At 38.5% G+C, this 24,368-nt stretch overlaps 1 protein-coding gene across 2 annotated transcripts in view; it reads left to right on the forward strand.

Moving 5' to 3' along the window:
• Positions 1-24,368, forward strand: part of Prkdc (protein kinase, DNA-activated, catalytic subunit) — a 203,951-nt gene that overhangs the window by 85,639 nt on the left and 93,944 nt on the right. For both annotated transcript variants that reach the window (XM_060391032.1, XM_060391033.1), the window contains 10 exons: positions 10,308-10,435; positions 11,664-11,871; positions 12,675-12,853; positions 14,890-15,058; positions 16,201-16,266; positions 17,253-17,322; positions 18,763-18,911; positions 19,708-19,845; positions 20,653-20,766; positions 23,136-23,276. In XM_060391032.1, the coding sequence (XP_060247015.1) occupies positions 10,308-10,435; positions 11,664-11,871; positions 12,675-12,853; positions 14,890-15,058; positions 16,201-16,266; positions 17,253-17,322; positions 18,763-18,911; positions 19,708-19,845; positions 20,653-20,766; positions 23,136-23,276 (1,362 nt within the window). The remainder of the gene's footprint in view (positions 1-10,307; positions 10,436-11,663; positions 11,872-12,674; positions 12,854-14,889; positions 15,059-16,200; positions 16,267-17,252; positions 17,323-18,762; positions 18,912-19,707; positions 19,846-20,652; positions 20,767-23,135; positions 23,277-24,368) is intronic.

The raw sequence follows: 24,368 nt of genomic DNA on the forward strand, positions 1-24,368 counted from the left end.
AATCTTGGGTCTATACCAGCAGTTTTATAGCTGGGTCTTGAAAGAAGCACAATTCCTAATTGTCTGAGAAAGCGCCAGATTGACTTCCAAAGGGGTTGTACCAGTTTACATTCCCACCAGCAATGGAGGAGGGTTCCCCTTTCTCCACAACCTCTCCAGCATGTGTTGTCACTTGAGTTTTTTTATCTTGGCCATTCTGATGGGTGTAAGGTGAAATCTCAGGGTCATTTTGATTTGTATTTCCCTAATGGCTAATGACGTTGAGCATTTCTTTAAGTGTTTCTCTGCCATTTGATATTCCTCTACAGAGAATTCTCTGTTTAGCTCTGGTCCTCATTTTTTTAATTGGATTACTTGGTTTGCTGCTTTTCAGCTTCTTTAGTTCTTTATATATACTGGAATTAGTCCTCTATCAGATAAAGGGTTGGTAAAGATTCTTTCCCAATCTGTACGCAGTCGTTTTGTTTTGAAGATGGTGTCCTTTGCTTTACAAAAGCTTTTCAGTTTCATGAGGTCCCATTTATTGATTGTTGCTCTTAGAGCCTGTGCTGTTGGTATTCTGTTCAGGAAGTTGTCTCCTGTGCCAATGAGTTCTAGGCTGTTCCCCACTTTTTCTTCTAACAGATTTAGAGTATCTGGTTTTATGTTGAGGTCTTTGATCCACTTGGACTTTAGTTTTGTGCAGGGTGATAAATATGGATCTATTTTCATTTTTCTGCTTGTAGACATCCAGTTGGACCAGCACCATTTGTTGAAGTTGCTATCTTTTTTCCTTTGAATGATTTTGGCTTCTTTGTCAAAAATCAAGTATTCATAGGTATGCGGGTTTATTTCTGGGTCTTCTATTCAGTTCCATCCATCCTCCTTTCTGTTTCTATGCCAATACCATGCAGTTTTTATTACTATTGCTCTGCAGTACAGCTTGAGATCGGGGATGGAGATACCTCCAGATGATTTGTTGTTGTACAGGATCGTTTTGGAGATTCTGGGGTTTTTGTTTCTCCATATGAAGCTGAGAATCTTTTTTTCAAGGTCTGTAAAGAATTGAGTTGGTATTTTGATGGGAATATGCGTTGAATCTGTAGATTACTTTTGGCAGAAAGGCCGTTTTCACAATGTTAATCCTACCAATCCATGAGCACAGGAGATCTTTCCATCTTCTGATATCTTCTTCAGTTTCTTTCTTCAGAGACTTGAAGTTTTTCTCAAACAGGTCTTTCACATGCTTGGTTAGTTTCACCCAAGGTACTTTCTGTTATTAGTGGCTATTGTGAAGGGTGTTGTTTCCCTTATTTTTTCTCGGCCCTTTTGTCTTTGGTATACAGGAGGGCTTCTGATTTTTTTGAGTTGATCTTGTATCCTGCCACTTTGCTGAAGGTGTTTATCAGCTGAAGGAATTCTCTTTATGAACCTCAAATAATTGGGTAAGCATAGCCTCAAATAGTTTATGAGCCTCAAATAATAGGGTAAGGGTAGCTCTAAAGTCATTTTCCTGTGCTCTGCTGAATTGGAGTATCCATCGATTTTGGGGGTTGCACACCATGATGCCTGATTTATGTTGGAAGTCTTCTTTCGCCTACCCCTGGCCACTGGCTTATCTGAAACCTTCCCTGTTTGTTTTTGGATTCTTCAGTTCAGACTGGTGCTGTCTCTCTATGTCATCTGGAGAGTTCTTCAGGAAGTTGAGAGAGGTCCTGTGGCCTCAGCGTTTGCATTGGTGGAATAGCTGTACCTGTGCGAGAAAAGTATGCAGGCACAAAAGGGCAAATGTAGGCTCGCGAGCATGTGTGTGTGTGTGTAAGCGTGCGTGGAGGTGTGTCTCGAGGGACAGAGTGATAATGTTGAACTTTTGAGTGTGTGGGAGGGGCTCTGCACTGTATATGTAGCAGGCGCTAGTAGTGGTCGTGGGGCAATTTCTGGCATTAACTGCCTTAAGTCCTCATTTGGACCCACAGAGCAGGGTCTTCAATGTCCCGAGTGACCCTCTGTTTCCCAAAGTGGGTATGTGGGTGGGAGGGGTCCAATTCCTGGCTTTTGTTTTAGAAGGACCCTGGATCTTGGGCTCTGTAGATTCTCAAGAGCGCACTCACTCTCAAGCAGGTCACTTTGGCAGGGATTGGGGGTATCCAGGCTCTCTGCTCTCTGGTTTGCCTGCTTGTTCTTATGCAGAAGGACTGATGTGCTCCGCCAGCTCAATGCTGCTGCTGCTGCCAGGTTAGGAAGTCCCACTGCAATTGGAGACTGGGATGCCAGTCCAGATGCCTTCTGGGAAGTCATGGGGCCTTCCACTGTGCTCTCCAAGCCTGGGAGGCCCAGCGCCTGGTGTGCTTAGCTCTGGCGGGTCTGCTTGGCTTTGGTGGGTATATAGTGTATTACCTGTCACTGAGGGCCGTACAGTCAGTGGCTGAATGACCTTGCAGGGCCATTATGGTGGCTAGCAGACCCGGGACCCTGGAAGGATGGTGCTGCAGTTCAGGGGCTTCAATGTCCCAAGTGACCCTCTGTTTCTCACAGTGGGTATGTGGGTGGGAGGGGTCCTATGCCTGGCTTCTATTTCAGAAGGGACGTGGATCTGGGGTTCTGTAGACACTCAAGGGTGTACTCACTCTCAAGTAGGTCACATCCACAGGGATCCATCGGCAAGGATTGGGGTATCCGGGCTCTCTGCTCTCTGGTTTGGCCCTGGTTGATCTTATGCTGGAGGACTGATGTGCTCTGCCAGCTCAGTGTTGCTGACGCCAGGTTAGGAAGTCCCGTTGTAGCTGGAGACTGGGTTGCCAGTCCAGGTGCTTTCTGGGAAGTCATGGGGGCCCTCCACTGTCCTATCCAAGCTTGGGAGGCCCAGTGCCTGGTGTGCCTAGCTTGTATGGCGTTTCTGTCTGGCTTTGGTGAATATATAGCGTATTATCTGTCAATGAGTGATTGGGGTGGGGGCGTACAGTCAGTGGCTGAGCGACCCTGCGGAGCCAGTATGGCGGCTAGCAGACCCCGGACCCTGGAAGGATGGTGTGCTGCGTGGGTCTGGGACTCTGAGACCAGTACCGCCAGCAGTTGCCGCTAAGGGGCTAGGAGCTTCGCCTCCTGTTTATGTTCTCTCTAATTCTTGGTATTATATACTTTTTCATGTACTCATTGTTCATTTATATGTCTTGTATGTAGGTGTGTGTAGGTGTTTTGTTTTGCTTTTTTTTTGCTGTTGAGTTAGTGGAGTTTCAGATATTTTTCTGGCTCTGTTGGTCATTCCCTGTATTGTACAAAACTTTTATGGTTTGGTGTAGTCCTGCTTTTCTATTTTTGCTTTTGTTCCTATGGTTTTCTGGTACTTAATAAAATAGTAACAGAAAGTTTTCCATTTGAGTGTCTAGAAGCATTTTTGTTTGTAGTTTTAGGTCTTACATTTATGACTCTGAACATATTTTAATTCACATTTTTAACTTTTGAGACGTAGAAATCAGGTATTATTCTTAAATATGTCAATATCCAATTTCTCCAGCATCATTTATTGAAAAGAACATTTTTTTCTCCATTGTGCAGTTTTAGTACCATTGTTGAAAATCTGCTGGCTGTGAATTTGGGAGTTTGCATCTGGAATATATGTTCTGTTCCACCTGTTGTTTGTTTTTATACTTGTACATTTTGCTTTGGTTACAATAGCTTTTTAGTATGTTTAAGTCAGGTGATATAATGTCTTCTACATTGTTTTTGTTCAAAAATGGCTTTGGCTAGTAGGGTTTCTTGTCATCCTATATAATATTTCAAATTTATATATATACACATATATGTATATATATAAACAACAACAACAAATATATATATATTTTTGTTGTTGTTGTTGTTGTTTAAGAAAGGGACTAATATAGCCTCTGCTGGTCTAGAACTTATTATATAATCAAGGCTGACTTTAAACATCTGATTCTTTTGTTACTCCTTTGTAAGTGGTGGGATTATAGGTATGCACCACCATGATTGGTTTTATGCAGTACTGGAGATACATGCTAGGCAAGCAGTCTTTTAGTAAAATACATCTGTAGCTTCAATGTCTTTTCTAGTTATGTGAAGAATAGCTTTGACACTTACTAGAGATTACATTAAATTTTTAGATCACTTTGGATCTAACAGTATTATTATTTTTTTTAATCTGTAAGCATGGATTACTTTCACTGTTTGTGGTATTTTTTCCGTTTTTTTTCATCAATATTTTATAATTTTTATTGTAGAGCTCTTCTACCTAATTGGTTAAATTAATTTATAAGTATTTTATTTTTTGTCCCTATAATAAGTGGGATTCCTTTCTTTATTTATACTCCAGGTAATCCACATTGGCTTATAGTGGTACTACAGATTTTTGTAGACTGTGTCCTGTAACTTTGCCTAATTAATTTATCAGTCATAATAAGTGTTCAGGCCTAGACTTTTTGGGTTTTCCATATGGAAAGTCATGTCACTTGCAAATGACAGCAGTTTAATTTCTTCTTTTCCTATTAGTATGACCTATATTCCTTCTTTTGTCTGATTGCTATGGCTTGGACTTGAAATTGTGTTGAAGAGGTAGAGGTATACATATTATGTCTGTTTTAGATCTTAGAGAAAGATACAAGTTAAATGTGAATGTCTCTGGTAGGCTTCCATCTTCCCTCGCTGGTGATGCTATTTTGGATGGTTGTAGACATTTGAGGAGGTTTGGCATAGCTAGAGGAACTGCATACCTGGGAGGTAGGCTTTTGGGGGAATAGCCTGAACAGTTTCAAACTAGTCTTTTTTGTTTTCTGACTACAAGCAGTCTCCCTCAAAGATCTATTGTTATAGCCATTATCTGTTCCTACTACCCTTCCTTGACTACAGTAAGGGATTGTATTTCTTCATTTGTGAAGAAATCTTCATCTTTATGGCTTATCTCTTAAGTTGTTAGTTTATCATCGTAATGAGTGAAATAACACAGAAATAAAGTTTTCACCTTTTTATTTTATATGTAGTATTAGCTGCTGTTGTACTATAAATCATCTTTAACATTGAGGTATATTCCCTATATACCTCCTTTATTTAGAGTTCTTAATAAAAAGATCCTGAGTTTTGTGCTATGCTTTTTCTGAGTCATTGAGATAACAATATAGTTTTCTTCTTTTGATATAGTGTCTTAAATTTATTGATTTGTACAGATTGAAATATCCTTGCATTGGTGGAAAAATCCCACTTAATAATGATGAATCTACCTTTTAAACTCACTATTAGGTTCTATTTACTAGTGTTTTATTGATGTTTTTGTTGTTTTGTTTTCCACTCCAGAGGCAGTGAGACCAGAGAGAATGGAGCCTAAAAATGAGGTTGAATTCTAATGCAATAACCAACATTATTCAGAGCATCAGATAGTTTATATCCTGGGGCTTAAGAGAGGGCAACTGAGGTTCTCATAAGGTCATGCTGTATATAATCACAAGGAAAAGCAAAAACATGCTTTTCCAGAGAGGCATATATGCAAATAAGAATAACCAGTTGTAGTGAATAAGCTAAAGTAAACTCACTCCTACCCACTGTACCTGGGAGGGCCATGAAAACACGTTCCAAGAACAATTCCATGTTTTTGAAGAAACTCAGGTCACAAGACTCTTATCTTCTTGGAGTTTTCTCATAAGCAGTCAGGATTCCCCTTGCACGACTCTGTTCATGGATTGTGTTCTGACAGTTTTATCAAAAATATTCACATATTTTTTTGTTGAATTTCTTGAGTCAGAATAATAGAGGATTCAGAATCAGAGATGTGCTCTAATACAGTATAATTCTGTAAAACTCATGAATAATCTATCCATATGTATTTCATTTTCAGTCCAGTTTTAAAAACTGAAATATATGCAGGAAATTGATTGCATATGTAAAGTCTGTATTTAATGTTTTATCACATTTACTTTTTTATTGGGGAAAGCTCTTGCATGCCCTGATCAAGTGTGGAAGTCAAAGGACAATTTGCTTGAGTCAGTTCTCTCCTATTATATTGTCAGGAATGGTGACAATCACTTTTTCTTCTTGAGCTATCTTTGTAAAGCTTAATGCCATGTAAAGTATAAATCAAAATTAGCTAAGAATTAAAACATTATTTGTTTCCTTTTCTGAAAGAAGTGATTATTCAAGGCATATTTAATGGTTGTCAGAACCTCTGGACACCAGTGGCTTAAATAGGATGTTGGATGCTGTCTTACTCGAGTCTTGTTTGCTAACCTTAGGCAGTCAGGTGCTTTTGCTCACGCAGTTCCAGATCATCTAGTGTTGATGCTACAGCTGTTACATTTTGTTCCATTTTTTGGCCAACAAAATAGAAGAAAGTGTTGTGTAACAGACTTTTCCTGGGGAGATATAACAAACACACATCTATTCACTCCAGATAGGGAGCCCATAATAGACCAAATTACAGATAGGCCCAAAGTCCAACTTGGTAAAGAGTTTTATTAGGGAATAATAAAACGTACAGGAACAAGTATTTGTAGGAGCAGAAATTACTCAATGCCAGCTTCATCACCAAAGCCCACCCTAGCAAGGATGACAGTTCACCAAAGCTAGAAATATGAAATGCCTAATCTACAGGTAGCTCAACTGTTTTTTCCAGGTGGCTCAGCCAGTCTAAACTCTTCCAGGCAGCTCAGCTGATCTTTTTTTTTTTTTTTTTAGGCAGCTGGAGTGATCTCTGCTTTTTCCAAGGTGCTAGGCTTGTCTGAAAATGACTCTCATCAGCCTTTACTATTTATAGACTGTTGGGACAGGAGGAACCTAATAAATACGATCAGTTTCAGGGATTCCCTTAAGCTATTTTGAGTTATCTACTTTCTGTTTTAATGAGATTTTCTGCATAGAATGTTTGTATCTCAGAGGAAACTGCTATACAACAAAGAATAATACAGCACCTCTCCCTGATTCTAAGGTGCAAGGCAGGACTTGTGCATGTAGTTTCTATTTTGGTGGTATGCTAATTGCCACATGCAGGCAAGGATGCAATTATCATTTTAATTTTGGACCCATCTGCATTCAACTAAAGTTTATGGGTTGTAACAATGAAGGGGAAAAAAGAGAAAAATCACTATTGATCCACATATTACAAAATTATTTTCAAACCTCTTATAAATAGAGCATAAAGGATAAAACACAGGAATGGGAATAACATTTACCACACACACGCACACATTAAAAACACTGTCACACACACAAACTGCGTAGCTGTAAGCAGATGGGTACATTGTGTCCTTCATGCTCTTCTTGTATAATATTCCTGTTTTTCTTCCAATGAAAAGTTTTCCTCCAGTTAGATTCAGACATGTTCACCTAAAGAAAAGAATATAATGGATAGGGGCTGCAATGTGGTGACTAGGACTGAGTATAAATTACATTACATCTTTTGAGTCCACCATGGGCCTCAGATCACCATGATGAAAGGACACAGGCAGGTTATGGACAGACAAATTTACAAACAGCATCCATCCATGTAGATTATTCCCCCCTTTTTTTTTTTTTAGATTATCCTTTTCATATCTCCTTCCTTCCTTCCTTCCTTCCTTCCTTCCTTCCTTCCTTCCTTCCTCCCTCCCTCCCTCCCTCCCTCCCTCCCTCCCTCCCTCCCTCCATCCCTTTTTAGGTTTTTGAGACTGTGTTTTGTCTGTGTAACAGTCCTGGCTATACTGGAACTCTTTCAGTAAACAGGTTGGCCTGGACCTCACAGAGGCCTGTCTCTTCCTCTCAAGTGCTGCGATTAAAGGGGTGTTCCACCACACCTGACTTCATATATTTTTCTAAAGATAGAGTTGAAGTAATTATGAAATAAACATTTCATATATCAAGTAAATACCTCATATATTCATCAATAGCCAGCATTTTATCATGTTTATACAAGTACATATTTCTGGTTTTATGTTTATTTGCTTGTTTATTTTTGCTGAAATGTTAGTTAAAGTAGTTTCAAACACAGTGATTTATCTCTAAATACTTTGGTATGCATGCATTTAGAATAAGGTACAATATTATTTTCATATTTAAAATAATGAATAATTCTCTTGAGTAAGTCTTTGATCTAATCTACATTCACATCTCTCCAAATTTCCCATGGATAACTACCCTCCTCAAGAAAGAAAGAAAGAAGAAATAAAGGAAGGAAGGAAGGAAGGAAGGAAGGAAGGAAGGAAGGAAGGAAGGAAGGAAAAAAGAAAGAAAGAAAGAAAGAAAGAAAGAAAGAAAGAAAGAAAGAAAGAAAGAAAGAAAGAAAGGGAAAAAATTCTCATAATCTCTCAATGACTGCATTAAACTATCAGTTTCTTAGTCTAGCGGTACTTTGTATTTTCTCTGTATGACAAATGCATTCAGTTTTTGGAAGGAAACAGGAAATTTTTCTTAGGCACCAGCTTCTATTCTTGTGGTTATTTCCTTGGATGTTCCAGGCTGTTTGTTTAGTTTGTTCCTTTATCCTTTTTTTCCCTTAATGAAGAGCTTCAGGTTAACCTTGGCAACAGCTACAGTAGGAAGCAGATCTTTTCAGGTTATTTTATCATAGTGACCTCAAGTCTGGTTATGTTAGAGGTCTGTTGAGAATCCCATTCTCCAACAGTCCAAATGCTTTGTTTTTCTTGTTTGCGTGTTTTGTTTTGTTTGTTTGTTTTTGCAGTATTGAGAATTGAACTTGGAACCTCACACATCCTAGGCAAATACTCTCATCTATACATCATCAGCCCTGGTATTTAATGCTAATGGTTTTAGCCTCCATAGTTACATATATTAGATTTTTAGTATTTTCTTTTTTAAAAAAACTTTTAAAATGACTTTTTTTATATAGTTTATTTAATTTTTATTTTATGTGCATTTAGTGTGAAGGTGTCAGATTCCTTGAAATTGGCATTACAGACAGTTGTAAACTGCCATGTGGGGGCTGGTAATTGAACTGGGGTCCTTTGGAAGAGCAGGCAGCGCTCTTAACCACTGAGCCATCTCTCCAGCCCCTAGTACTTTCTTTGGATAGAAATAGTTGAACATAAATGTGAATAAAATACTAAAGCGTTTGAATTGTAACTTATGAATGACACAATTTAAGAGCATAACTGCGATGTACCCAGAGTGCAAGCTATATGGTGAAAGGGTTTTTGGTTTTTGTTTTGTTTTGTTTCTGTTTTTTGTTTTTTTTCAATTGCAAGGCCATCTTGGCAGTTGGGAGCCAAGGAATATCACAAAGTCATACCATGCAACTCTAGAGAAAAAGGGCCAAGGAAGAAAACCCTGACCCTGACTTGACCCCAAGACTAGAGACAAGGAAAAAATATCTTGCGCCTGACTTGACCTCAAGCCCAATACTAGGCCACAAAATCCCTCCATTCCCTGAACATGAAATTCCCCCAATTCCTGAACTTGACCCAGAGTTTGACCAGAGTTCCAGCAACTCCTAAGCTTTCTACAAGATCAGGCCACCAATCATAGGCCACCCTGGGAAGCTCCCCCCACAATAAATAAATAAACAAACAAACCTATATAAAGCCTGCCTTCTGCTCACTTCCCTGCTAACGTCTCTTCTGCACAGAGACAGCCACTCCTGAGTTTTTTTTCCCTCCCAATCTCACAGTTTGTTGTGAGGTGAGCCTTTATGGGATTCCATGGGTCCAGATTGCCAGGATACCTTTACCAACAGAGTTGTAACACTTCCTTGGGAAAACCTTTGCAGCTTCAGGAGAACTATAATATTTCTGTTGGAGAAGCCCTTTCCTTCATAATTGTATGTAATACAACAACAAACCCAACAGAAGATTTATTCGGGAGAGACACTGAATGGTGGCTACCTCTGACCAGGAGCAGAGACAGCAGAGGTTGTGTGGAGAGGACTTCCGTGGGTTTTTTGGAGGGTGAGCTAGTGAAGGATGCTCTGGAAAAGTACAGCATTCCTTGGCCATGCTGAGTCACAGGGCCAGGGATTTCTAAGTCACAGAGCTCAGAGGCAGGCCAGGAGCACTTGAGAGGTACCTACTGTGGATAAAGCGTTCATAACCAGCCTCAGCTACATAATTAATTTTGAGGCTACCCTGAAGTACATTACACTTCATCTCAAAAATAAAAAATAAAAATAAAAAAGGACTAGAAAGATGGCTTTGCAGTTAAGAGCACTTGTTAATCTTGGAGAGGATTTTGTTACAATTCCCAGCAACCACAGCTGTCCATTCTTCCAGTTCCAAGGGATCCAATGCTCTCTTCTAACCCTCTTGTGCACCAGGAATGTATGTGGTGGGTAACTTTCAAAGTCAGAACTACAAAAATTTCGTGATGCTGATAATGTATTTCTTTTGTTCTATTCTTAGTTTCTAGATGCATTGGAATTGTCTCAGAGTCCTCTGTTGTTTCAGTTGATGACAGAAATTCTTTGTCGGGAACAGCAGCATATTATGGAAGAATTGTTTCAAACTACTTTCAAAAGGATTGCTAGGCGGTGAGTTATTTAAGTCCGGGATTCCCTGGAGTCATATACATGCTGTTCCTGGAGTTGGCTTTCCTCCTCCTCCTCTCCCTCCTTCTTCTCTTCTTTTAAGACAAACAAAGGAACAAATACACAGAGACAGTTGTGCTTATAGCTTACTGCTACATTTAAAACATTTTTCTCCTTAACAGACTTTTCTTACGAAAAATTTCCAAACCTATTTAACAGTAAATAAAGAACTAGGCTCCTGGTAGAAGAAACAACGTCATTTCCCCAATTTATTTCCCACACTGTCTTTTTTTTCTTATTACTGTTATAGTATTATTTTCTTTTTAAAGTTAATGTGCATATATATTTGCACCCATGTACTTGACCTCATACAACAATCAATCAATCCTTTCCTTCTGTCATGTGGGCCCTGGGGATTAAATTCAGGTTTCAGGCTTTATTAAGTATCTTACCTGGTGATCCACTTTATAATCCTCTTACTCTATCAATTCACCTTTTAAGTCCTGAGTTAAAGATACTTACAGGAGGAAAGAATTTATTTGTATTACACTTGCAGGTCCCAGTCTATCACTGAGGTAAGTTAGGGCAGAAATTCAAGCAGGAGCTTGAAGTAAAAACTGTAGCACAACAAAGCACCCTGCTTGCTGGCCCTTCCTTAACTAGCTCTCTTACAGGAACCAAGACCAAGGAATGGTGTTGCTCACTGTGGGCTGGGCCTTTCTGCATTAGTCAGCAATCAAGACACCCCCATAGCCACAATTTAATTAAGGCAGTTCTTCAGTGAAGGCTTTTCTCTTAGGCAACTCTAGCCTGTGTAAGTTGACAATTCTAACTAGAAACCAGTGTTACAGCTGGATGAAATTAAAATTTTCATTTTAGTTTTAAATGACTTAAGAGTATACCCTTTGAGACAATATAGCCAATTGTGTTTCTCCGGTTACTTTATATATTTTTACATGTCTGGTAATTAACATTAATTAGGGATGCTTATTTTATTTTAAAACTTTATAATTTGCTTTTTTATACCTAGTTTTCTTTTATTCAGTTTATTTTTATTTATTGTTGTTTATGCGTGGGCATAATATACTTGTGTCTGTGTATATGTGGAGGTAACGACAATTTTTTTGAGTTTGTTACCTCCTTCCACCATGGACTCTGGGGATCCTTCATTACTTTGTAATTAATAATCACTTGAGCATAGATATTCAAAGCATGTCACTCTTTTTCTTAGGAGTCCATTTGTCACACAATTAAACCTTCTGGAAAGTGTGTACACAATGTTCCGGAAGGATGACCTACCTTCAAATGTCACTCGCCAGGCATTTGTAGACCGCTCTCTCCTCACCTTATTGTGCCACTGTGACTTGGATACACTGAAAGAGTTCTTTAGCAGAATTGTGGTGGATGCCATTGATGTGCTGAAATCCAGATTTACAAAGGTATATCATATACAGTAGTAAAGAGATTGGGTGGCACTGTGTGCTTAGACAGATGGACTCTTGTGCAAGGAACATCTAATAGCAATCTGTGGCCCATGGATCCACACTACTTTCCTATAGTACTGACTGCTAGCCTGATGGCTTACAATAGCAAAGGTGTGCTCTGTCTGGATACAGAAGTCTGTGTTCAGTTACACCAGGCCAAAGTCATGTTTGCAGGCCACACTCTTCATGGTCTTTGCTAATATTGTTTCTATCTCTTCCTCTCTTGTCATGTTTCTTGTGTCAGTTGTATATGACTTGATTTAGGGCCCAATCCAATTTAGCCACCCCTCTTCAATGTATTCAACTTAATAATGACTGTAGAGCCCCTTTTGGTTATATGGAAAGTTAGGTTCCAGGGATTGTACATCATCTGAACAATTTTAATACAGTAATGGTGGGGGTGCATTCAGCCCTTCCGAGAATCCTGTTGGTAAATACAAATAACCAAATGGTTTGTAATAAATATAAACATCAAAATGGGTGAAAATTGTATTTTGTATTTTCTCTTATAGCTTCAGTAAGACATGACAGACAACCTATGTTCTGGACTTAGTGGACATACTGTGTTACTTTCATGTTTTACCTAGTATGACATATCTGTTCTGTTTCCAAATTGAAAAACCGGCCATTCTGTTATAGAAGTGATTTACCTCTTTGTTAAGATTGTTTTCTATATGAATGGCATTTACGAATTAAATTTGATATATTGAAAATGATTTTTTTATGTTTGATGAGACCAAAGATGTTACATCTTTCAGCTCAATGAATTTACCTTTGACACACAAATTACCAAGAAGATGTGCTATTACAAGATGCTAGCTGTGATGTATTCTCGTCTTTCAAAAGATGATGTTTACTCTAAAGAATCTAAAATTAACCAAGCTTTTCATGGCTCCAGTGTTACAGAAGGAAATGAACTTACAAAGATACTTCTTAAGTAAGTCCTTACTTCATTTATGGTTATGTTTGACTTAATATTTGGGTAATTACACAGTTTTGGTTTTCATTTTTTAGATTTATTTTGGGTCTATGTATATGAATTTTTGTCTGTGTATGTATGTGTACCATGTGTGTGCCTGGTAACTGGAGGTCAAGAGAAGGCATCAGATTCCCTAGAAGTATAGTTATAGATAGTTGTACCACTATGTGGCTGATGGGAATTGAACTTTTAACCTCTGCAATAACAAAACATGTTCTTAGCTGCTGAGCCTTCTCTCCAGCCCTTGGGGTACATATATTTTTAAATGCATCTATATAATGTAAACTAAGTGCCTTAAATAAGTAAAGTGCTTTTATTTCTTATTTACAAGTAGTTATATGAGCTTTATTGTGTTGTTGGGCAACAGGTGCTTATCTTTTGTTAAATGTGTATGTATGTGTACCATGTATGTGGGACTATATGCCATGTGTGTATGGGTATTTTCCCTGGAAGGGAGTCTCCTCATGCATACTGGGAACCCAGCTCAGGAAGTGTAGTAGTGCTCTTGTCAGCCACATTCTTATTTTTTATAAAGAATATACTCTTCACTGGAGTTAAGTGATAGTGCTTGCCTCTATCACTGTCCAAGGGCTCAAATTTAAACTGAATATCTCTCACATTATTTACCATTTCCCCTCTGAATGGATTATTATACTAGTATATTTTAATAACATGAATTACAGTAAGAAATGATACTTTTCCTATCATTTGATATTGAAAGGCTTTCTATAAAGCATAAACTAGTAAGATATACTTTTTCTAAAAATAGCCTTCTGGTGAAGTCCTTCCAGACTGGACAGCCTTTACCGCAGCGCATTCGCATCTCCAGACATGCATTCTTTCTTCTTACCGTAGTACATATCTTCTCTTCTCAGGGGATAGTATATAAGTGTGAAACCTAGGAGTTGTATTTATTTCTCCATTTGACTGTCCTTAACCTCCATTAATAACCAGCTGGTAACCACATCTAGTCAGTTTGACTCTTAGTGTTCCATAAAGTAATGTACCTGTATCTTTCCCCTTTTGTATGATCTTGTTCTAATATCTGGTCTGCTTTTAAAGCTATTGCAGTTGTCCATTCTGAAGTATTTCTGTGTTTTGCTTGTCTTTCTTTGTTGTCCCCACCACTGCAGAATCATAATCAACTGGATTGCAGGTCTAGTCTGTAAATATTGCTGAGTCTGTGGGCCATTTAGTCAGTGGCAGGTCTCATACCATACTCTGAACAAGACATAAATTATACCCAGGTACATGTGCATGGTTGTTTCAAGAAAAAACTTTTGAAAAGCAGTGGCTATATGTATGGTTTATTGAACACATTTTGCAGGATGAAATATGTACCTATCAGCATTGTAGGCAAACTCTGCTGAGAACACTTCTTTCCTTCACAAATGTTTTTTGTATTTACATTCCACTGATCTGCTACACAGTTTTCTAAGAGCAGACTCCTCTCTGACCATAATATCTTCATATATTTCTCCTTTAGCTAACTTACATTTCAAAGCTCCACTTAAGTCAAGCACAGTGGTATTTATCTGGGGTCCAGATTATTCTTGGGACTCTTAAATAGATAGGAAAGTTATTGATCACAAGAATTAAAACTTCCCTTGCCCCAACAACACTGTGAGACTCTTTTTGTTACCAACCATCCTGCCTCCTTCACAAAAAAACCCCAAATAACCTGAGGTCAGGTATTTTTTTCTCTTAAGTCTTTTGTTAGTGCCTTTAGACTGGGCTTTTTGTCCATATCCTTGCTTTCCTTCTAGAATGTGCTTGCTGTTGCATTTAACACTGTGTTATCAGGTGTATGTACATGACCTGTGCTGTGAGATATTACTGTGCTTGTTTGTATATTCCTAATGTCTAGTACTGTGCTGATAGACACATGACACTTGAGATTGGCTGAAATGAATTAGATGCTATTGTCTGACAACTGTTGATTCAAGTATCAGTGTCACATTAAATAAGTTGACAAGCTTGACACTCCTTTGCAGGTTGTGCCATGATGCATTTACAGAGAATATGGCAGGAGAGAGCCTGTTGCTGGAGAAGAGAAGACTCTATCATTGTGCTGCATACAACTGTACCATTTCGGTGATATGCTGTGTCTTCAATGAATTGAAATTTTACCAAGGTTTTTTATTTAGTGAAAAACCAGAAAAGGTGAGTATTCCCAGGATGTTTGTAGCTAGTGTTTGCTACATTGTGTGTTTCTTTTTCTCTTTCACCCTTTCCCATCCTTTTTCTTCTTCCCTTTTCACTTCTTAACACTAGATAGGAGAGAAAAGAAGGATTGAGCGGAAATGGGGTATCATTATTGTTAGACTATTTTCTGCTGATTTGGGGCAAGTTTGATCTTCACCATCAGGATATCTAATTTCTTATTCTCATTTCTTTGCATACAACTACTTGACAAACAGCAACCAACAACATCTTACCATCATCTAGCCATACACCTATAATAATTTATATCTCCTCTGAAAAATCTCTGGAATTCCAAATTTCACACACTTGAAGAAACTATCTGTAGCTGGCAATACCATGATCCTGCCAGAGCACAAGGCAAATAAATCATAGTCAACTGCTGCAAAGCAGCCCCATATCCCACAGCCTAGGATTAAAAAGAAAACATTTTCATAACGTTTATGTGGTTTTTGTTTGGTTTGTGTGTGTGTGTGTGTGTGTGTGTGTGTGTTTTCAAGATGGGTTTTCCTGTGTAGCTTTATGTCCTAGACTCACTTTGTAGACGAGGCTGGCCTTGAACCCATAGTAGTCCGCCTGCTTCTGCCTCCTAAGTACTTTGATTAGAGGTGTGTGCCACCATGCCCAGCTCTTTTTTGTTTTTTAAAGAAACCAAAATTTCAAAATTCTCACTACAGATGTTCCCTGTGGCTGACTGACATAATAGGATTTCAGCAGCTCAAAAATTATCAATTAAATGTATATCGCATATTTCCCACCTTCCTACAATGTTAAAGAAAGGGCTATTGACTCTAAAGAGCTTCTCTGTGATTTGGGGGTGGAGGGTGGAATTGGAGATGGAAGTGAGTATCTTTGAGACAGGTTCTCTTGTATCCCAGGCTTGCCTCAGATTCACTGTGTAGCTTAGTGTGACCTTAGACTTCTGATCTTCATGCTTCTACCTCTCACTAGATTACAGGTGTCTATCATTATGCCCTGTCTATGTGATGCTGAGGGTACAGCCTGTAGTCTTGAACTGCTAGATAGGTACTACCAGTGGATGCACACTTGCAGTCTTCTGTGACTTCTGTCAGATATTTTCATATAGGTTTTTCTTTTTATAGAACTTGTTTATTTTTGAAAATTTGATAGACCTGCAGCGTTGTTATACATTTCCTATAGAAGTTGAGGTAAGTAAAACTTTCAATATTGTTTTTAAGTTAAAAACACTATCAAATGTTTGTAGAGAAAAGCAGGTATTATTTTGAACATGTTAAATATTCATTTGCTCTCAACTCCAAAACCAGGTAGTTTTGTGTTAAAACTACCAGCTATAAAATCTAGCAGTTGGCATTTTGAAATGTCCCCTCCCACAGCTGTCCTAGCATTCAACAGAATTTGGTTGTTCCTTCTCCTGATCGTGAAAGAAGACAGTGCCAATACAAGGAATTTGATTTCTGAGTGATTTTCTCCAATCAAAAAATTAAGATTCATACTAATGAATCTGGCCCTAGTTGAGTAATGGGGACAATGAGGAAGTCAGAGGAATAGCTGGGAGATTTGCTCTAGCAGGTGGGACATATTTGGTTTTATCTAGGCTCTGCTTGCAGACTTAGCTGTGGGTGAAATGATAGCTGCTGCTTTCATGCATCCCTCTGAAATGGGAAGGTGCACAAAGCACTAAGCTTGCATTCCATGGCATATTCATTTCCCTCAGAGTTTTTGACCTGACTATGTTATAGTGTTTTATCCATGCTCCTGAATGTGCTCTTTCAGAATAAGAATAGGATGTTTCCCCCTAGGGATATGTTGAAAAAAATGAAAACAAAGTCTCCCAGACTTATCAATGCATGGACACTTGCTTAGCTGTACAGCTGAGGAAACCTAGGCTTAAAGGTCAAGTGAAAAATGTTAATAATGCAAGCCTAATGAAAGCATTAAAACAGAGAGTCATACTCAAGCTAAGTGTTTCAGTTAGGTTCAGGAAAATCTTTGGGAAAGGCTGTCCTGAAAACACATACACATTTCTTTTTAAGAATGATTTTAAATACTTTTAAATTCCCAAAAGTGTCTTTTTTAGTTAGTAAAGGGTGTATCTATATTATTGCAAAAAAAAAAAAATGATGTAACCATAATTCTAAAACACTGTGAATTATATAATTGTTTTACCTAATAGGTTCCTATGGAAAGAAAGAAAAAGTACATTGAAATTAGGAAAGAGGCCAGGGATGCAAATGGAGCTTCAGGTAGGACACTTTCAGAATGACTTAGAATGCTTCTAGTAGTTGATACTTGTTTATGAAAATGAAAAAAATAGTTGCCAGCAAGATGGCTTGGTGGATAAAAAATTTGTGCTTCATAAACCTTATGATTTGAGTTTAAACTTTGGAACCTATATGAAAAAGCTGAATGCTGTACTTCCAGTGCTCCTTCAGGGAGATGGCATAAGTACCCAGATACTCACAGCCAGCTGGCATGTAGTTGGCTGAAGGAGAGAACCTTCTCCTCCTGAAAGGGTATTCTCTGACCTTCACTCACATATCATGGCATACACATAAACACAGCATGAAAGCACCTGGTCTCAGTATATAGTCCAGGCTGCTGTGTAATTCACTATGTAGACCAGACTGCCCTGGAACAGACTGCCTGCCTCTGCCTCCAACTCCATAGTGCTGGGATTAAAGGTATTTACCACCATGTACAGTAATACATTTTTTAATAAAAATTTTTTAAATACTCAAACATTGAAATTTAGTTTGCTTATCTTTTTTTTCCCATGTGGCAGTGGATATATTTTTTGTTTGTTTGTTTGTTTGAACATAAGTTATATTCTCATTATCTAGATTCAGAGATCTGTATTAAAATATAATTCCAGTACTCCGGAAGCAGAGGCAGATGGATCTCTGAGTTTGTGTTGAGCCTAGTCTACAAAGTGAGTTTCAGGACATCCAGAGCTACACAAAGAAAACTTGTCTCAAAAAACAAACAAACAAAATGTAAGCCCTGTCCTTATTCCACTCTCTTCTAAACTTCCCAGCATATTGCATCTTCCTCAGAACAGATGCCCAAGGCCTCTGACCTGCTGCCTGGCACAACTGCTGCTCTCTCTGCTCTCCATTCCACCCAGCAGCCCTGTCTGTGCCTTGTGGGCCCTAGACTTGCTTTGGCCCTGTTATCATCTCAGCTGTAGGTAATAATGTGCCTTGAGGAATTTTATTTGCTATCAGCTTGCCAAAGAGGCTTCCCCTGACATCTCTGAATAAACTTGATCGTCTGTTCTTTCACATGCTCCTTATTTTGATATGTACTTATATGTTTATTTTTATAACATACTATTTTGATCTTAAGATAAGCTTTGGACCTATTTTCTAAATCCCTACAGTCCATCCTACTGATTAGCAAAATCTTCTTGTATCTGTGTTAAATTTGATGAACAAAATGTGCAACATGAAAGTTACTTAAAAATGGCATTCAGTTTAACTAGATTTCTTTTTCTGACAGTAAACAGTGACAAAGGCAGGGGAAAGTCTTTGTTTCTGTGTTCCTTATACTAATCTGTACAAGGGACTGTCACAGAATTGATGAAAACCTTAGCTGAAGTATCATTTAATTTCAATATTTTTTGAGTTTGAGTCTTATTGTCCATATTTGAGTACAAATATATTTCCTTCCTGCTTATTTTTCAGGCAGCCCTCATTATATGTCTTCATTGTCATATTTGACCGACAGTAGCCTAAGTGAAGAAATGAGTCAATTTGATTTCTCAACTGGAGTTCACAGCTATTCATACAGTTCTCAAGATTGTAGACCTACCACTGGCCATTATCAGAGACAGGTGATCACATTTTACATATTAAGAGTGTTGTTAAAATTTATAAAGAAAGTTAGTTACTGTTGTACCTTGTAATTACTAGGGAATCAGTTTTCTGTCAGACTCAGTAGCCCTGTAGTAGTAATGTTGATTTGGAGAATTTACAAGATCTAAGCCAGCTCTTTCACTGTTACTCAGTAATCATATTTGGTAAGTTAGAGGTCAGGACCTCAGATAGCAAAGATGACTAAACTGAGCTGTGGCCTCCCATTATTGGCAGATGGAAGCTGTCTTAAAGTTTTCTTGCTGTGAAGAGACACCGTGACCACCCCAACTCTTATCAAGAAAAACATTTAATTGAGGCTGGCTTACAGATTCAGAGGTTTAATCCATTATTATCATGGCAGGAAGCATGACAGCATCTAGGCAGATATAGTGCTGGAGAAGTTGCTGAGAGTTCTACATCTTGATTTGCAGGCAGCAGGAGACTGTGTCCTATTTCCTCCAAGGCCACACCTACTCCAACAAGGCCACTCTCTGAAAGTGCTACTTCTTTCATAAGTAGACTTTCATAATGCCCCCTATAGGGGACATTTTCTTTCAAACCACCATATGAGCTGAGGGTGTATGTGTTTGTAATGTAAGGAAAACTTGAAGTTCTGTTTACTTTTTTAGTTCTGTATTAAAACTTACCACATTTATATTATTATCAGATAATTATTTTCAGTTAAGTTTTATCGTTTAAGCTGCTTCTCCTTAAATGAGTGTCCTCCAGCAACATTTAGCAGTGGCATCTGCATGGCTATGTTCTTCTTCATAGGAACATCAAGATGCCATGGCCCAGGGTGATATCCTGGAGTTAGAGATGGATGAGCTCAATCAACATGAATGTATGGCTACCATGACAGCCCTGATTAAGCACATGCAGAGAAATCTGATCACACCCAGGGGAGAAGAGGTATTTTTCTCCTTATGTTTTCTCTCAATATTATCAATTGGTTGTCACTTTAGGGATTGGCTTTTCATATTGAGTAAGCAGCATTGCACATTAAAGGTAGATTCTTTGTTCTTCACATCTTTTTCACTTTCTTTTTTTTTTATTAACTACACTTTATTCACTTTGTATCCCCCCCATAAGCCCTTCCCTCCTCCCCTCCCGACCTCACCTTCCCTCCCCCTTCTTCACGAATGCCCCTCCTCATGTCCACTGATAGGGGAGGACCTCCTCTCCTTCCTTCTGATCTTAGTCTACCAGATCTCATCAGGAGTGCCTGCATTGTCATCTTCTGTGGCCTGGTAAGGCTGCTCCTCCCTCATGGGGGAGTGATCAAAGAGCAGGCCAATCAGATTATGTCAGAGGCAGTCCCTCTTTCCATTACTATGGAACCTACTTGGACACTAAACTGCCATGGGCTACATCTGTGCAGGGGTTTTAGGTTATCTCCATGCCTGGTGCTTGGTTGGAATATGAGTCTCTGGAAGACCCCTGTGTTCAAATTTTCTGGTTCTGTTGCTCTCCTTGTGGAGTTCCTGTCCTCTCCAGATCTTACTATTTCTCACTTCTTTCATAAGATTCCATGCACAATGCCCAACAGTTGGCCATAAGTCTCAGCATCTGCTTTGATAGTCTGCAGGGCAGAGCCTTTCAGAGGCCCTCCGTGGTGGATTTCTAGCTTGTTTCCTGTTTATTTTTCACTTTATTATAGTAGCGACATATGATGTGCTTTTACTCCAATTTTCAGAGTAAGATTATGTTTTATTTCAGGGTTCAAAAGATCTTCCACCATGGATGAAGTTTCTTCATGACAAACTAGGAAATGCATCAGTATCTTTAAATATCCGCCTCTTCTTAGCCAAGCTTGTTATTAATACAGAAGAGGTATGTAGATTTTAAGATTTCTCAATAGTTCTGTGTGCTGCTGAGCTTCTGCTTTGGAAATACCACAACCAATAAAGCCTTTAAGAAATAGAACATGGAATTATAGTTCTCACAATTAATCACAACAAATTAGACAATTCTAAAAACCTTTTTGTTAAATATCTTAACTATTGTCTGGAATTAGAAGTGAACTTCCTATACAGCATGTTTGGCCTCTTTCCTAAGGCTACAAGCCTTAGTCAATGTCACAGATAAATGGGTAAAAATATGCCTGTTAACTGTATGTAAAATGCTATCTTTATCTAGGCAGTAGGTAAATGTATTAGTTTTTTGCATATAACACGTGCCAGAAAGGTGAACTTGCCATCACTAGTAATTCGGTCCCAAGATCACAGTGAGGCTTATATAATGGCTCTGCAGGCCAAATGTCCAAGGTCTGATGTTCTTAGGACTGTTGACTCAAGCTTTCTCTACATGGAGTTGGTGTTCTTATATTCACACCCTCTTGTTGGTGCTTCTGTTTTCAAATATTCTCTTACTAAGGGTTCAGTGTGTGGGATTGCAGCCTACTTTAATCCTTCACATTGATTTAATTACATGTGGAAAGAAATACCGTATCTCCAAATAAGGTCATGTTCTGAAAGTTTCTTTGGAGACAACAGATTTTTGGGGGCATAGAGTTCAGCCCATAGTATTTGGGACCATAGGTGATTTTTAGCTCATGTTCTTCCAAGTGCTGGTTTAATTGTGCCATTGTTCAGCATTATTGGTTGATTTCTTGGAACTGACAGAAAGCCTCTTACAGTGCTGTACTGCATTTGCAAGAGTGACAGTGAGTGTCTGAGGGGTTTCATGGACAAGCCCCCAGAGCCTGTGTGTATACTGTTGTTATGCCAGGTTCACGGGACCCTCAGAGACCACCAGGAGACGACTCGATGCAATTGCAAGAGAGCTTTATTACGAGAGCGATCGAACTCGGGACCCAAGTCTCACAGGCGCAGCAGTAGAGAAGTGGGACCCCGAGCTCTGAGTGAACAGGATTTTTAAAGGGAAAGTCTGTGAGCAGGGGGTTTCCATGGCAGCAAGCAGGGGGGCACAAGCCTTGGCGTTACAGAATTGGGTGAAGTTTAGCAGGGTCAGGTGACCTTTTCTGAGGCACATAATCACAATGGCTAAGGCTTATAATCACAATGGCTATTTTTCTAAACCATATCTGAAACATTGGGGAGAATTTTCCCACCCGATTCTCAACTGATTCCCATTGATTATTGCCAGGGAGTTTGTCTCTATTTTCTATGAAGCATTTATTCTGTTATATTTCCTAGAGGCTGTTGCTAGGAGAGTTAACTTTGTTTTCTGCCAGGTGTACATTCTGTGATATTTCCTGGTACCTGAATTCAGTTCCCAGTCAAGATCTTTATTTCAAAATGGAGTTATATTTAGGCTATCTTAAGCTCTTCACTGTCTGACTATAAAGTGGAGAGCTTCTAAAAGGAGATAACCCAATTTTCACCTTACAGAACTAACTTATGTTTACATTTATTTTTTAACATTTAAGCCTTTAGGTGTTTGTTGTACTGTAATACCATAATAAAGAATTTTATATGTGTATAGTTTATAGTAAAACCACAGGTATACATATAGTATGCTAGATATTTTGTTTTTACTGACATTTCCTTAAAAAAGAGAGGATGGAAAAGTTACAGCTCTAGTTTGTATTATAATCTTCAGTCTTTTTCACCAAAATGGCATGCTGCAATTTCTAAAATAAGTAAATGAAATTTAGTATATGGATCTGCTTATTTGGGTGCCAGAGATCTTAAAAATGTATTATCCGGGCATGGTGGTAGACAGCTTTAATCTCAGCATTCCGGAGGAACTTGAGGCCAGCCTGGTCTATAAAAGAGAATTCCAGGATAGCCAGGGCTGTTACACAGAAAAATCCTGTCTTGAAAAAACAAACAAACAAACAAACAAAAATGTTTAGAACAAAGTGACACAGAACATAGGAAGACATTAAAATATTTAGGTACTTGTGTTTCTGACTGTTATGCTCTTATTTCTCATGTCTTATACATGTGCATAAATAATGTTTTGTAGCTACATATTACTGAGGACAGAGTTTAAGTAGTTCAGTTGTTGAGTTTAAGTAGTGAGATTCATTATAAATCTCCTTCCATTGAGTTCTTCAGGAGTTCTTGAGATAATTCAGTGTAAACTGAATCATATTATGTTTGATAAATAGAAGTTACAAATGTTTTAGTTTATTTCAAGTCATAAAATGTCAGCTGAGGGAGAATATATTCTTGTATTAATACTTTAGTCTTTAGAACAGTTATCTATACTTGGCATTTAAATCTTTTCTACAGGTCTTTCGCCCTTATGCAAAGCACTGGTTTGGCCCATTGCTACAACTGGTTGTTTGTGAGAACAATGGAGAAGGGATTCACTACATGGTGGTGGAAATAGTAGCTACTCTTCTCTCCTGGACAGGCTTAGCTACGCCTATGGTAAGGAACATTACTCTTATGTAGTAATATATCATTTCTTTTCTGATGCCCAGTGGGAATACCAGATGAGTCCTCTTGATGTGATGTTACTATTTTAGCTATAGTTGTATTACTTTCTATAATGCACCTATGCTTCACTGTATCACTGCTTGCTTTTATCTTCTCTTATCACCTTTGGTAAGCCTATTGACCTTGCCTTTCTTACTAAGCTGCTGGGTGTTTTGTTTATTGCTTTTACTTGCTAGGAAATTGGAAGCTAGGTAACAGAATTGCTATGATTATTTCTATAATTGAGAATGTCTTTGGTGCTTCAGGTCCCTGTATTTCGAGGCACTTATCTGATAGTTTATTCACTCTCACAGTGTTAATTGTTATCTGTAAAGTTGTTGAGAACACCTGGGAAATAACTGCCATTGCATAACGCTTAGAGTAGTTGGTATGCACCATAGTAGGTTGGTAAAATAGATCTTTGCTTATTGATTTGGAAACATGAGCACAGGTAGTGTACAAAGGGTTTCACGTAAGTTTATCACATTCACCATCCTTAATACACACTTGTGTAGCTTTTTCATGTATTTGTCTGGATGTTCCTGTTTTGTTTATTTCACAATAAGCCAAATCTAGAGTTCTTGGTATTGATGTGATGAAATAGTTAATAGTGTGACTAAAAATAAGAAATAATTAGGGTATTTAATTAACTTTAGAACCATCAGAAAGTCCAAGAGGAACTCAGCTACACTTGAGAAAGTAGAATTGCCAGTACCAGGCATAGCAATAAACATAAAAAGGGAAGTGGTGGTGCTGCTTTCAGTAACTTCTCTGGTGAAGTGGATGGAATCACTGGGATAGAAGACTAGTCAGGTACCAGGTGACACAGTGGTGAGGGACCCTGAGCAAAGGGCCCTTGCAGCTTTATTGCCTAAGCTACAGAGAAGGTGTAAGAAGGGCTAAGAGCCAAAGTACAGTAGGTACTGATGAAACAAGTTCACTGACTCCCTTCCCACCATAATCAGGTCTTAGCAGATGTACCTGGAGAGAACCTTTATTAGGTGCCTCCAACAGAGACGATGAGTGGATCTCTGGACAGATAAT

The sequence above is a fragment of the Meriones unguiculatus genome, chromosome 9 (genome assembly GCF_030254825.1).
Source record: "Meriones unguiculatus strain TT.TT164.6M chromosome 9, Bangor_MerUng_6.1, whole genome shotgun sequence".
NCBI lineage: Eukaryota > Metazoa > Chordata > Mammalia > Rodentia > Muridae > Meriones > Meriones unguiculatus.